This window comes from Ambystoma mexicanum, chromosome 1p (genome assembly GCF_040938575.1).
Source record: "Ambystoma mexicanum isolate Mex_15411 chromosome 1p, UKY_AmexF1_1, whole genome shotgun sequence".
NCBI lineage: Eukaryota > Metazoa > Chordata > Amphibia > Caudata > Ambystomatidae > Ambystoma > Ambystoma mexicanum.
This window is the reverse complement of record NC_090921.1, coordinates 708,206,567-708,220,428: the sequence shown is the minus strand read 5'-3', so window position 1 is coordinate 708,220,428 and position 13,862 is coordinate 708,206,567. Positions and strand designations below refer to the sequence as shown.

The window sequence follows — 13,862 nt, the reverse complement described above, 5'->3', positions numbered from 1 at the left end:
TCAGAGGCCTCCCAGAACCATCTGTGACCTGAAGAGCATCTTCATGGGCCAACTTGTGCCATCGGTCCCCCCACGCCCCAGAGTTGACTCTTGGAATTTTGCTAATTCTCAACTTGTGAAACAAGAAGCATGGCCCTGAAGTTGCAGCTCACCAGCATGAAGAGAGACTTTGCAGGAGCAGGTTCTTTGTTTCTGCCACGAGGGTCAACTTATGCCATTTCTTAAGAGTGGCCATCGTTGATCGTCACCTACATTGGGTCCTGGGGTCCTCTGAGGTGGTCACCTGAGTGTTGGTCCTTTCTTCAGCCTAGCAGAGGTGTCCAGATGTCCGCATCCCAGAACTGATCCATCAGAGCATGGAACCACCGACTAGCCAGCCCAAAACCTGAAGACCAAAGCGACCTCTGCACCCAAGACCCCTGACCTCCGTCAACAGAAGCAAAACACAAATTAAGGGGGCACGGTGATTTTTAGGAACTTCTACCGTGGTCCCTGAGTGAATCGGAGCACAGGGGTGAGTAAACATACCTGTTCCGAACCCACCCCTCTACCCCTTCCTCCAGTGTTTTACAGGCATAAAGTCCTTGCCCTACCTCTACCTTGTGTGGCCATCAGCGGTGGCATTCAAGTCAAGGATCCTCCCCATGACTTCCCTTAAGGTGGTTGGATTGGGAGATCTGCAAAGAACTTTTATTTTTTTTTATTGTTCTTTAACTCCGAGACCCCTACAAACTGCTTTCTGCACTGCTAACACCATCTTTCTGAAGGGGGCTGCATTGGGACATGTGGCTTTAGTGCAATAGGCCTTCTCTTTCCTAGTTAGAGAAGGAACAAGTTACGTAACTGTTGTTCTCCAGCACGGGTCTGGCATGGATTCACATGCTCATGAATATTCACCGTCGTCAGGCCGGGAATCCTTGGTATAGAAAAAAAATCAGTATCAGTTTCGTTTCTGATCTGTCTTTCTTAGTAGTAACCAATCACTGGTCTCTGGGTCATACTGCCCCCAGCCAATGACTGCCCTCTCCCTAAGCCCCGCCTCCGGCAGCCATCCTCAGATTTGGTAGCACGAAAAGTGGCAGTATGACCAAGTGAAGAGCCGCAGAGGGGTAGGCGGGAGGGTTCGCATGTGAATCCATGCCAGACCCATGCTGGAGAACAACAGTTACAGGTAAGTAACTTGTTCCTTCTCCAGCATGGGGTCTGGCATGGATTCACATGCTCATGAATAAGAGAATACATAGCAGTACACACATGCACAACCACGGGGGGTGGCAACAGGCTCAACATTAAGCAACTCTTACCTCCTCACCAGGCTCACCTTAAGCGAACAGGTTGCGCAGCACTGCTTGGCCGACCCTGGACTCCTCCCTGGAGTCCCGATCGACGCAGTATAATCTTGTGAAGGTGTGCTTCGACCTCCACGTCGCAGCCCTGCAGATGTCCAGCAGGGGCACACCAGACAGGAACGCCATGGTAGCAGCGATCGCTCTGGTCGAATGGGCTCTCGGACGGCCGGGCAGCTGTCAGTTTGCCAACCTGTGACAGTGCATGATGCAGCCGGAGAGCCATCTGGAAATGGAAGTCTTCGAGAGAGCCTTCCCTTGATTCACAGTCCCAAAGTTCACAAACAGCTGTGATGTCTTCCGAAAACTCTTTGTGCGGTCCACGTAGAACTTCAGCGCTCTAGCTAGATCCAGCGAGTGCAAAGTCCTCTCGGCCGGCGACGAAGGCGACGGGAAGAAAACTGGCAACACCAAGGGCTCGTTGAGGTGGAAGTCCGACGGCACCTTGGGCATAAAGGATGGGTGTGTCCTCAGCACCACCCTCGTGTCATGAAAAGTCAAGTATGGAGGCTTGCAAGATAGGGCCTGGATCCCTCCCACTCGTCGTGCGGAGGTGATGGCCACGAGGAAAGCTGTCTTCCATGACAGGAACTTCAAAGGCGCTGAATGCATAGGCTCGAATGGGGCCCCCCCATGAGCTTGGTCAGGACCACATTAAGCTCCCACGCCGGGGCAGGAACCTTCACCGGCGGGAATGATCGGAATAGTCCCTTCATGAATTCTTTCACCAGGCGATGAGACCACAAGGACGCCCGTCCCGTCAGCTTTGGCCAGCAACAGTAGGTACGGCAGTACTTGAGGGGCCGTAATCCGCAGAGGGTTAATCTTCTGTGCCAGGGACCAGACAGAGAACCTCTTCCATTTATGTCCGTAGCACTTGAGAGTTGAGGATGCCCTGGCCTTCGCAAGAACCTCTCTGCAGTCGGCCGGGATGTCGTACCCTCCAAACTCTCGTGCTGCAGGAGCCAGGCCTGCAAGTTCAGTGACTCCGGGTTGTGGTGAAGAATGGCGCCTCCTTCTCTGGAGAGAAGGTCTGCGTCCGTCGGCAGCTTGACTGGTGGGGACGTTGACAAGTCCAGAAGGTCCGGGAACCAGCTCTGTCTCGGCCACGCCGGTGCGACGAGGATCATCCTGCACCGGGACCTCTTGAGCTGGTTGATGAGCCGGAGCAGTAACGGCAGCGGAGGGAACGCATAAAGAAATAGGCCGTCCCAGGGGAACGAGAAAGCATCGCCCATGCTCCTCGACTGGGGGAACCTGTTGGCGAACCTCTTGAACTTGGAATTCGTCGCCGTCGCAAAGAGATCGATTTGGGGTTCGCCCCATCGTCGGAAGAGTCGATCCACTTGATCCTGGCGTAGTTCCCACTCGTGGCACGAGCGCAGCTCCCTGTTCATTACTGCCAGATGAAGAGGCACCAGAAACATCCTTTGGGTGACGGCCCAATGCCACAGATCCTGGGCTTCCTTGGATAGGGCCGGGGACCTGGTTCCGCCCTGCTTCCAGATGTAGAACATCGTGGTGGTGTTGTCGGTGAAGATCCTCACCACCTTGCCCTTGAGGGACGGAAGAAAGGACCCGAGGGCCCAGAACACCGCACGGAGCTCCAAGATGTTGATGTGGAGAGGCCTCTCGCGTGAAGATCTCCGGAGTGTGCTCCCCAACCTTCCAGGGAAGCGTCCGTCGTCACCGCCACCTGGTGAGCTGGGGTCTGAAAGTCTGTGCCCGCCGACAGATGGGAGCGGGTACCCCACCACCGGATCGCCTGACGGAACGTCTCGTTGAGAGGGATCCTGTCCTCGAAGCGGCCCGTCGACTGGAACCAGCGGGCGTCGAGGAACTCCTGTAAGGGTCGCATCCGAAGCCTGCAAAGGCACACCAGATAAATGCAGGAGGACATCATCCCGAGGAGGGATTTGATAGATCTTACCCTGGCCATGTCCGTGGCCAGCAGACGCTGCACCTTGCCCAGAATGGTCCTGGTCCTGTCCTCCGACGGCGAGGCCAGCCGTGCCACTGTGTCGAGCTTGGCTCCCAGAAACAGGGCGACTTGCGACGGAACCAGGTGGGATTTTGGAAAGTTGATGGAGAATCCCAGGTCCGTGAGCAGCTGGACGGTCTTCGCAGTGTGCTCCACAGCGAGCTCCCTTGTCCTTGCCTGGATGAGCCAGTCGTCCAGGTAGGGGTAGACGTGGATCCCCTGTAGGCGCAGCCGCGCCGCCGCCGGTGCGAGGCACTTGGTGAACACCCTGGGTGCCGACTTCAATCCGAATGGGAGGGCCTTGAACTAGTAGTGCCGCCCTTGGACCACGAACCTGAGGAACTTTCGGTGTCTTTTTAGAATGGGGATGTGGAAGTACGCATCCTCCAAGTCAGACGACAACAGGAAATCGCCCTCCTCCAGCTGTCCCAGCACATGCTGGAGGGTGACCATACAGAACTTCTGTGCCTTGATGTACTTGTTCAGTCGTAGGTCCAGGATGGGGCGCCATCCTCCTGTCTTCTTTTTTACGAGGAAGTACCTTGAGCAAACTCCGGAGCCCCAAAGCCTCTAACTCCGGAGCCCCAAAGCCTCTTTGGGACGAGCTCGATGGCACCCTTCTTGAGCATCGCCCTTACTTCCAACAGTAGTTGAGGGACGTGATTTTCCTTCCTGGCCACAGGTTGAACGCGAGGGCACTTCTTCTGAAACTCGAGGGCGTGCCCTTGGGCCAGGGCGTCCAGCACCCAGCGGTCGGTGGAGATGGACTCCCACACGCTGACGAACCTCGCCAGCCGGCCTCCCACCAGGGTGCTTCGGCGGGGGCCCGACCCCACGGTCGATTGAATCTTGTTTGGAGGCCGCCTTGCCTCCTTGACCTCCCTGTCAACGACAACGGGCACCACCTGACTTGCCGCGCCCCCTGTAGGCTTATTGGGACGAAGATCTTGCCGCTTGGCGGTACGTGGAGGAGCCACTGCCGGATCCCTTGGAGGCACCCTGTCTGCCTCCGGAGCTCCGAAAGGACTGCCGTCGTTGTTGGAGCACTCTCATTGCCCGGGCAGTCTCTGTGTCTGTCTTGATGGCCTGAAGGGACTCATCAACCGCCTTCCCAAACAGGTTGGTCCCGTTGAAGGGCATGTCCAAAACCTTGGTTTGTACGTTCTGGTGGAAATTCGTGGCCTTGAGCCATCCTCGTCGTCTCAAGCAAACGCCGTTGCCCAACTGATGTAAACCGGAGTCGGCGATGTCCGTTGCCACCGTGATGGCGTGGTCCGAAGCAATCTCCCCCTCCTGTAGGATTTCAAGGGCCTCAGCCCTTTTGGCGTCCGGAAGGAAGTCTAACAGAGGGGTGATTTTGAAAGACAACTCCCTGTCGTAGCGGGCTACGATAGCCAGGGCGTTGGCCACCTTGATAGTCGTCGCTGTGGAGGAGATGATCCGTCGTCCCATCGTGTCCAACTTCCTGCCCTCGCCGTCCGGCGGGGAAGTTGATGTCGAGGCCGATGCCCCCCCAGCTTTCTTCTTTGCCGCTGCCGAGACGACTGAATCCGGGGTAGGTTGTGCCCGAAGGCACAAGGGGGCAGCGTCGGGGACCCGGTACTTCTTCTCGTACCGGTCCCTCTTTGCCGGCCCCGTGGCAGGGTTCTTGAGGAGGGCGAGCCCCTCATCCCAGATGTAATCAAGAAGCGGTACGGCGAGGACCGTCTTCCTTTTAGCCTCGCGCCTTTGGTAAAGGAACCCTTCTTTCTTCTGGGCAGAGCTGAAAAAGCTCGGATGCCCTGGAAATCATGGCATGAAAGGATCCAATCTCGTCGGGCGGGGACGCCGCCCAAGCAGGGGGGCAACGGGGGACACTTCCCGTCGTCGCCTCCGTCGTCATCTGTACCTGTCGTAGCCGTGCCTGTATCATCCCCGTGGGTAGTAGACCGGGGGAAGGCAGAGCAGGCCGCAGAGGTGGGAGGGGTGGCGTAGGATGCGTCCTCCTCCTCTTATGCGGTGGACTCTCCGAAGGTCCTGGCTCCGGTTCCCCCATCGGGTCTGGCTCAGGTACCTCCGTCAGGGGAAGGGGCAACCTTGTCCTTATCTCCGAGCATAAGGACTGAATTGCTGACAAAATGGCCACCGAGGTGTCCTGCGGCGCCGGAAACGACGGGCGCGAGGGCTCTTGAGGAGCCTTGTCGGCGACACCGTCGCTCTCGTCGTCGCCCTCGTCGGGATCCCTCCCGATGGGCTGGGCCTCTTCCACGACTTCGATGAGCTCTTCTTCAGAGGTCGTGTCTGTATCCACGATGGCCACCAGCCCCTCCCCCACCTTTTCCAACGAGGACTTCGTGGGGGTCTTCTCAGTGGGCCTGAAAGACGACTCCCTCCACGGTGGCAGGAAGACTCTGGGTCCTGAGGGCGCCTCCACTGGTGTAGCCTCCACAGGCTGAGCCAGGGCCGCAGCGACATCCTCAATCGAGGTCTTAGCAGGGTGAATTAAGGCCATCGCCACCTTCTGGACGCCTGGGGCCTTCACCTTGAGGGGAGGGTCCTAGCCTCGCTCCCCCCTCTGCCGGAATCTTCGAGATCGACCGGGGCCTCTCCAGAAGCTTGCCAGGTTCTCGGACTTCCTCTTAACCAAGCAAGAGGGTTGGCTCGTGGTTGATGGCGCAGGGGGAGGATGCGCCCTGCCTGGCAGCCAAGGAGCCCGACCGTTCGGCGCTCCCGGTGCCCGCGGACTCGCGGTGCTTAGCCTTTTGTTGGGCCCCCGTCGCCAGGGCGCCCTCACAGGACTTAGAAGGCCGCTCGGACTTCTTTTTCTTCTTCTCGCCTGACGGGCTCTTCCCTTCCAGCCAGTTGGCGAGACGGAGGTGGCGATCCTTCATGGTCCGCTCTGACATGTTCCCACAAAACGCACAGTCCTTCTCCGTGTGCGTCTTGTCCTCATGGAGACAGTAGAGGCATAACGAATGCTCGTCCTCCTTGAAAACATTCTGAAGCTGGCATCCAGGGCAGGTCCTGAACAGCTTCCCGGGCGTCGAGCTTCCTTTCTCCTGGGCCTCGGAACTTCTGGAATCCTCCAAAAGCGTAACTCGACGAAATCTTCACCCTTGAGGGGCGTGGAAAACTCCAAAACGGATCCCCGTTGATCGGATGTAGAAACGGTGGAGCTTGAGGCTCTATTTAACTGAAAAATGAGAAAAATCTCCTGAAAAAGCGCGAAAACGCAGCCAAAGTGCGAGAGCTACAGCACGAGGACTCCCAACACTTGAACGTGCGGTAAAAATCTAAGGATGGCTGCCGGAGGCGGGGCTTAGGGAGAGGGCAGTCATTGGCTGGGGGCAGTATGACCCAGAGACCAGTGATTGGTTACTACTAAGAAATACAGATCAGAAACGAAACTGATACTGATTTTTTTCTATACCGAGGATTTCCGGCCTGACGGGGAATATGTATGAGCATGTGAATCCATGCCAGACCCCATGCTGGAGAAGTAGTATTTAAGGTGTAGCACCTTATATTTTAAGGTTTTCTATAGTATTGCTAACTTCTTTATTTTCAACATATTAGTTCTACAACTAATGATTACATACGTGGCTCTTTTATTCACTTTTTTTTGCTATCCTATAGTATGCTGAAACTGATCTGACTAATCTAAAATAAAAAGTGTCCGTGCTCTTAGCAAAGCACACAAAAGTTAATATGGTAGTAGTGAATGTTTTAGTATATTACTTACATATGTTTTTTGTCTAAGACCTAAATAAATAATTGCACCTAGCTTTTTTTATTCAGAGTGATGTGTGCGCTTAAATGAACCCTTTACCACTCTAACAACTCCCAAGTCCATGCGCAGTCATACTACCTAGTATGGCTAGACATTCGTGTCTTTACTGGTTCACCAGAATAGGGGGCCTCATAATCTGTCCACAGGGCCGATTCTGAAAATCCATCTCAATCATGATATTGTCGAGGGCACTGCTGAGGCAATCAGCACGGAGCCTGCTGCCTAGCAGCTTGACAAGTACATTTCAATGTGGCCCATTTAGCCTGTACTGTGTTCAAGGTTCATGGAAGTAGATCATGTTAGCTTATTTACAATGGCACAAGCGGTGTAGTGTTTTCACTTTTATGTGGGAAATAGATTCATTATGTGCAGGAACCAATTGCTTTTCGTAAACTATCACATGTTCTTCTGCACATCGTGAATAGCAAACCAGATGTCTGCCTGTGGAGTTTTTTTAAAAAAACGTTCAAATACAGTAGCAATGCCCAGATGAGATATTGGAGGTACTGTACTTCTTTTGAGGGAGAAGACAAAGCTACAATTTTACATAAGTTTAAGCTAATTTTAAAAAACTTCAAGCTTGTTTGTTATACGATTTGCATAGTTTAAAGTCCACACAATATGCAATAATTTTAATTACAACTAAGACAATATGATCACATGCAGAAATAGACTACGGTCAAATCCCATCCCGACCTTATAACCAAAGTGTGCAATCCTGGGCAACTCATGGTCCCTAATGGGTCAAAATTGCCTGTCCCTATATCCTTGAAATAGTCAGCCCCCAAGGTTTTCAGGGTAAGCGGTTCAGAAAAGTATCATCCTAAAATGTTGCTTCATATAAAAGTCAGTGGTCGAAGTGGGCGGGAACTGTGCTTCTCTACTTTTTTTTTTTTAATAAAGTCTGACTGTTCCTATACTTTTATTTAAAAAAAAAACCTTCCAGAATGGTTTCGTTTAAAAATAAAAATGAAGAAGTAGAAACTTGCGCTGCACTGCGCGTTCCCTTAAACAGCAGGCACATTTGTTTAGTGGTTTGTATGGCACGTGGGAGGGGGTGTGACAATGGGGTTTGTTGGGAGCGGGGACATGCCAGCAGGGAACATAGTTCCACTACTTCTTTTCGTACACTTCGACCACTGATAACAGTGACAGTGTACCGACTGCACAGCACAAGGTCATTTTTCTTTGCTCACTAATGGCCACACCGCTTGTCCCGCTCAAATGTCAGTCTACTGTGTCTATGCTGGACTGTGTATATTATTTTTACATGGTTACTAATCTCTGGCCTGCCTCTACTGACTTGAATGGAGGACCCTTGCATTTTTAGGCTTTGACCAGAGAGGTGCTGTGGAGAAGGTGCGAGGCGTGGGCTTTCATTGAAGAACAAGGCATTGACACAACCAAACAATTGTACTTGTAGTTGTAGTGATGGTGGCAAGTGGGGCTTAGGCCATGCCTGGTAAACCAAAAATAAATATGGGTACAACTTTTCGATGTTGGCTGGAGTCTTGTTAAGTGGGCAACTGCAAAGGAATTCAGCAGACACTGCAATTCTGTGCCCCAGTCATTGAGGCCCAATTGTGCTACTCAATTGACTCTAAATAAAACACGTTTTTTGTTCTAGGAGTGAAATAAAATAGTTTTGATATACAATGTGTTCTTTGCCTCCCTCGCTGGTCAATAGCAGGTGTTGACATGTGGCTTTGCTAACGATATTACATTGGGGAACACAGTGCTCACTTGATCTAACCTGGCCGTGACATTCCATGCACCCAGCTAGCGACAGACCCAATCTCTGCATGAGGGTAGAACGTTTTAGAATACAGGAAAAAAGCAACAACTAGGGTTATTCGCAATGCTTTTTTGAAAATGAAACATAATACTTGGTTTAATTAATTAAAAGATTCAGAGCTGGCGAGAGAGCGAGGAACAGAAAATTGAATAAATTGAGCTGCAAGTACGGAAGGTTTTGCCCTGCGTGGAAATTTATGACGTGGTCATAGATTTGTCAAAATGTTTAGTTCAGAAATACGGTATTGAAAACAGTTTATGATAAGCAAGGTATGCGTACGGTTTCTTTGGGGAGTTGGGGCAAGGCATTACTACTATCGGCCACGTACTTCGTGTACCAATAGACCGATTAGTCAGGGACCCTTCAAAGACAGTCCTTCCGAATGGCAAACTGCTCAGACCCCCACCCCCATCCCCCCCACCCAGTGGAACCCGCAAATACTGGTTTTCCCACTCTTCGTTCCAGTTATTTAAAGCAACAGGTGACATTTGAAACTGTAATGCAGAAGAATTGGCCACGGTTATAAAATGTAATCAAACCATTCTGTCAGAATTGTTGGACTAAAGACTGAAAATGTATTTTCGTCCTTCTGTTTTGCAGAGAACCTAATTTTGATCTCGCTTTGAAATGACACGAAGCTCCCCATAATGACTGGCATATGGAACGTGAAATGCACTGGACCCATCACGACACGCCCACCAACCAACCTTTCTCCATTAGACTTCGCTATTCACAGCAAAGTGGTCGGAGACTTGAAAGGATGGTATAAAAATGATGTGTTTTATACGTGTGCAGAACGATTACTGTCTGTCCGACTCAGATCGAATTACAGCTTTTAAAAACATTTCTGCAATGTAAACATCTAAATTACTGCATCGACTGCTTTGAGAAATTATATTATTGAAAACAAAATGAATAGAAAAATGAAGAGCGAGGGGCAATGTTGATGGGCATTACAGTATTCTGCCTTTCTATGGCAACACATGATTGTGTAAATATATTTAGACTATGTTGTACTCTGATGGCTACAAGAATCTGGAGCGCTTCGTCCAGTTTGCGCCAACAGGGCAGACGTTAACGCGCCAGTGTGTGACTGACCGTTACCAAAACACGGCCATGGTGAACAAGGTTAAAAAAATCACCCCTTTAAAATCAATGTCCCGGGAGGATAGCTCAGCGGCAACGTTCACGCCTTGGAAACAAGACGACACGAAGCAACACAGGTTCGATCCCCGGGTCCGCGCTTGGAAACCTCCAGGCAGTGATTGATAGAATTGATTTGATTTTTGATGTGGTTTTGCGGAGGTCGGCAGTGAATGTCATACTGCTTTCTCGTAAGGATAGGGGTGGTCGGATTGCGAGACATTCTTATTGGATTGATAGGGCCATAATGGTGGCTATCAAGTTAATACTCAGGGTTTGGAAATCGAGGAAGAAACCTATTGTGGATGAATGGCTGACGGAATGACATGTGTTGGCGCAGTATGATAAGGTTTCATTTCATAATAAGGAGAAGGATGAAGATTATTTGAAAATTGGGGGTCCATTTATGGCTCTATATGATTGAAGGGTAGGTGGACTTGTTTTGGTGGTTATGGTAGTAGTAGTGGAAAAGGTGGGGGTCCCCCCCCTTTTTTTTTTTGTTTGTTTGTGCTGTCTTGTATGGTTGTGGTTATTTTGTTGGTTATGTTTCACTAGTTGGGTTTCCGTTTGCTCTGAACTATTTATGATGCTCTTGTCTTTTTGTAAATTTCGTTCTTTATGCCGATTGTGAAGCATTGTTACTTTTACTATTGTTGTGATTGTGAAAAACAAAGTGTTGTTGGAAAAAAAAAAAAAGAAACCTCCAGGTATTAAGCGCGTTATAAATACTCAACCAAGGGACATATTCCTGTAACAGCGCTCGATGCCCCCAGGCTGTGTGAGCGCTTTAAAAATGCCAATACATTTTTTTTTTTTTTAAATAAACTGGTGCGGGTGTTCGGATGATTCATTGAGAATCAGTGCAGGGGGGTGACCACTCCTTGATCTTAGGAGTTTACCAGTCACAGAAGGTAAACGGGAAATTCAAAGGCTAGTTTTGAAAGGCATATACTTGGGGAGTTTTGACAGCCCTGCAACCCACTCAAAACAGATGGAAAATTAGGGACTTCTGCAGAGGTCCATTGTGGCAAAAAGGTCCAAGGGCGTGTGCATCCAGTGGAAGATCACTACATCGAGTGTCCATCCATTCTCTTTCCACATCCTTTTTCACGAGAGGGGCGTTGTGCCTGCAAGATTTAACGAGGCCTGCAACTCCCTGGAGAAGCAAAGCAGACAACGCGGCATGCACTCGACAACTGCCCATTGCAACTTCAACCCGGTCAGAATGGGTTTTAAAACAATGCCCATGGAGGGCTGTAGAACAGCTCAATGTACTGCAGCCTCTGCTAAGGCTGATTAGAGCTCCACGCTGCAGGCACCCGCTCAGTGCAGCCCGAGGCAGACTGGGTGACTGGTGGAATGTATAAAGATGCACATTGCATCAGAGACAGCAGGGCAAGAACTCTACTCTGGGCACGCCTTCAGATCCGTCTCGCAATTCTAGCGATATCTCCACCAATGCACCTTCATCCCACTTCTATAGGTTACCATTAAATAATGCAAATGATTACAGGGCAAACAAGTATTGCATGCGCATCTCCCACAACACTGCACTGGCGCGCACCAGTCTGAACGTTCCAAGGCAGGTTGCATCTATAGCCTCACCCCGAAATGAATCCAACTGCCATTCTTGCATGCGTTTTAAACCCCCCCCCCCCCCCCCCCCCCCCGACATTGCAGCACACACTGCAAACGTGTATTCAAACTAGTGCCTCGTATACCATTAAGGTGTGCACTGTGCAAGTTCTCTACAGCGCTTCTCAGAGTTGCAAAAGGCGATGTTCCTGGACAGCCCTCGGTTATGAGCACATGCTTTTACATTTGCACGGATACCCTGTTATGAGCTGCATGCAAACACATGCTTTCGCTGCATACCGTATGTGTCGCACGGAACTCTTCTGATGCTCCAGGGTCTTGACTGGCATCACTCCTGCTATTGCACTGCTGGGCATTCCCTGCACCTCTAATGACATGCAGCCTCACTAGCTAGCCATACCAGTTACCTTGACCACATAGCCCCTCTACCTGAGTTCATATTTGTGTGAACACATCCATGCTGCCACCCCCCCACCCTCTACCTCCGGCACTCCATGTTATTCCAGTAATTGAACTTGCACACATCCTGTCCATCAGCACCCTGTATCCGGGCGCATGAATGCACCCACTGCTCAACTCATTCATCCTAATCCTTACCCGCAGCAACTGCACATCCAGTACTGCAACAGAGGCAACTTGAGCAGCACATCTCCATCCCGATCCCACAGCGCCCCTTACTAGTCCATTAGGGGCGTCCACACAAAGCTCTGCCACTGTATCTCAACCCCGTCCTGCGGCACTGCCCCGCAATGTAAACAGGATATACTCACTAATGTGTGAATGCGACTTAATACTAACATCCAGCATCCATGCTCTTCTACTAGAGATTTGCAGTACATCCCAGCCACCTCTCCTTTGACTCGCATCCCACCATGGAGTGTCCCACTGCCGTGCAAACATTCGTTATTTCTTCCCTCCAGCCATCTATGTTTTTCCACATAGAGACCCAAGCATAGTTCTGCAAGGGTACCACAATACAAACATGCCGCAGACTACAGCGTCAATGCACAGTAGAACGGACATTCTCATAGCCATAGGGCTTAAGGCATACCCCTTCTCAGCTTCTATGGGGAAGCACATTGTGCTATTGCAAAAAAGAGACAAACACAGCTTTAAGAAGATCAAATCACAAGTGGCAGCAATTGGGGTCCGTTTAGAGGTAGTTCAAAACAGAGCGTGTGGTAGGAACATCTGCTAAGCACCTCTAAAATCGCATGCCCCTGGCGAGAGTCATGATAGAGCAGGTACTATGATATGTGTGTGTTCCAGTGTGTACCTGATTGCTTTGTACAGCGGCCTGTACCAGCAGACGAAAGAGCAAGGTGTGAACAAGAGAACCCAGAGGATGGAAAGCCCAAAGTCTGATCCAACGCTGGAGTCCACACAGAACCATGCCAAGGTGGCCAGGAAATTGAGCAGAAGTGTCCCCGTACTAACTACAAAACAAATGAAAAAACATCCATTAGTGTAGGACGAAGACGTCAACTGATGCATCCAGAACGACTAGTAGAAGCATGGGTTCTAGCTGGTACTCACACAGCCAGAGATAGTACATAGTAGACATGGTTTTCTGGCACTCTTGCGGGATCTCTAGCGGAATGTCTTGGTAGAAGCAAGGCTTCACAGGGCAGAAGGACGGCAACGGAGGCCAGTTATTCTGCCTCGCTGAAAAGCAGAAGTGAGATCACAAGAATTTGAGGGTTCATTTACAAAAACCATCAATCTACACACGCGCACACACAACACACCAAGGTGTGAGTTTAATCATTAAAAAAAAAAATGTTTGCACCACAATAAAACCGCTATAAACGAAATTACCACCACTTGACTCATAACACATTCTATCACAATTTACATTTTCATAAAGCAAACAGAAAAACAACCAATAAACATGTGACTGAAGATCCATTTCCAGCAGCACTACTGGGTCACGAAAGGGTCAATCTTCTGATTTTGTTAATGCCAGTCCTTGTCTTAGCTGTGGGGTTGAGTCTAAGTAATGTAGGAATGCTTTCTTTATTGGAAGGTACAATTGTATTCACATGAAATAACTTCTGAACACGTATCCAGCCTATTAACGGCATTAAAACATGAATATTTCAAATGAAGGATGCCTGCATGCAATGCAAGTGCAGTAATCACTGATCTACCAATTCTGGCACCATTGCTTCTAAACAGGCATCACACCAGAGGAAGCAAGTGCTCCGTGTGCACTGTACAGACATACAAGTA

At 50.3% G+C, this 13,862-nt stretch overlaps 1 protein-coding gene across 2 annotated transcripts in view; it reads right to left on the bottom strand.

Annotated features, from left to right (window-relative positions):
* The window catches only part of SCAMP3 (secretory carrier membrane protein 3), a 162,580-nt gene that overhangs the window by 15,321 nt on the left and 133,397 nt on the right, over positions 1-13,862 (bottom strand). For both annotated transcript variants that reach the window (XM_069650106.1, XM_069650105.1), the window contains exons 5-6: positions 13,167-13,295; positions 12,907-13,066 (exon numbers count right to left, since the gene is read on the bottom strand). In XM_069650106.1, the coding sequence (XP_069506207.1) occupies positions 12,907-13,066; positions 13,167-13,295 (289 nt within the window). The remainder of the gene's footprint in view (positions 1-12,906; positions 13,067-13,166; positions 13,296-13,862) is intronic.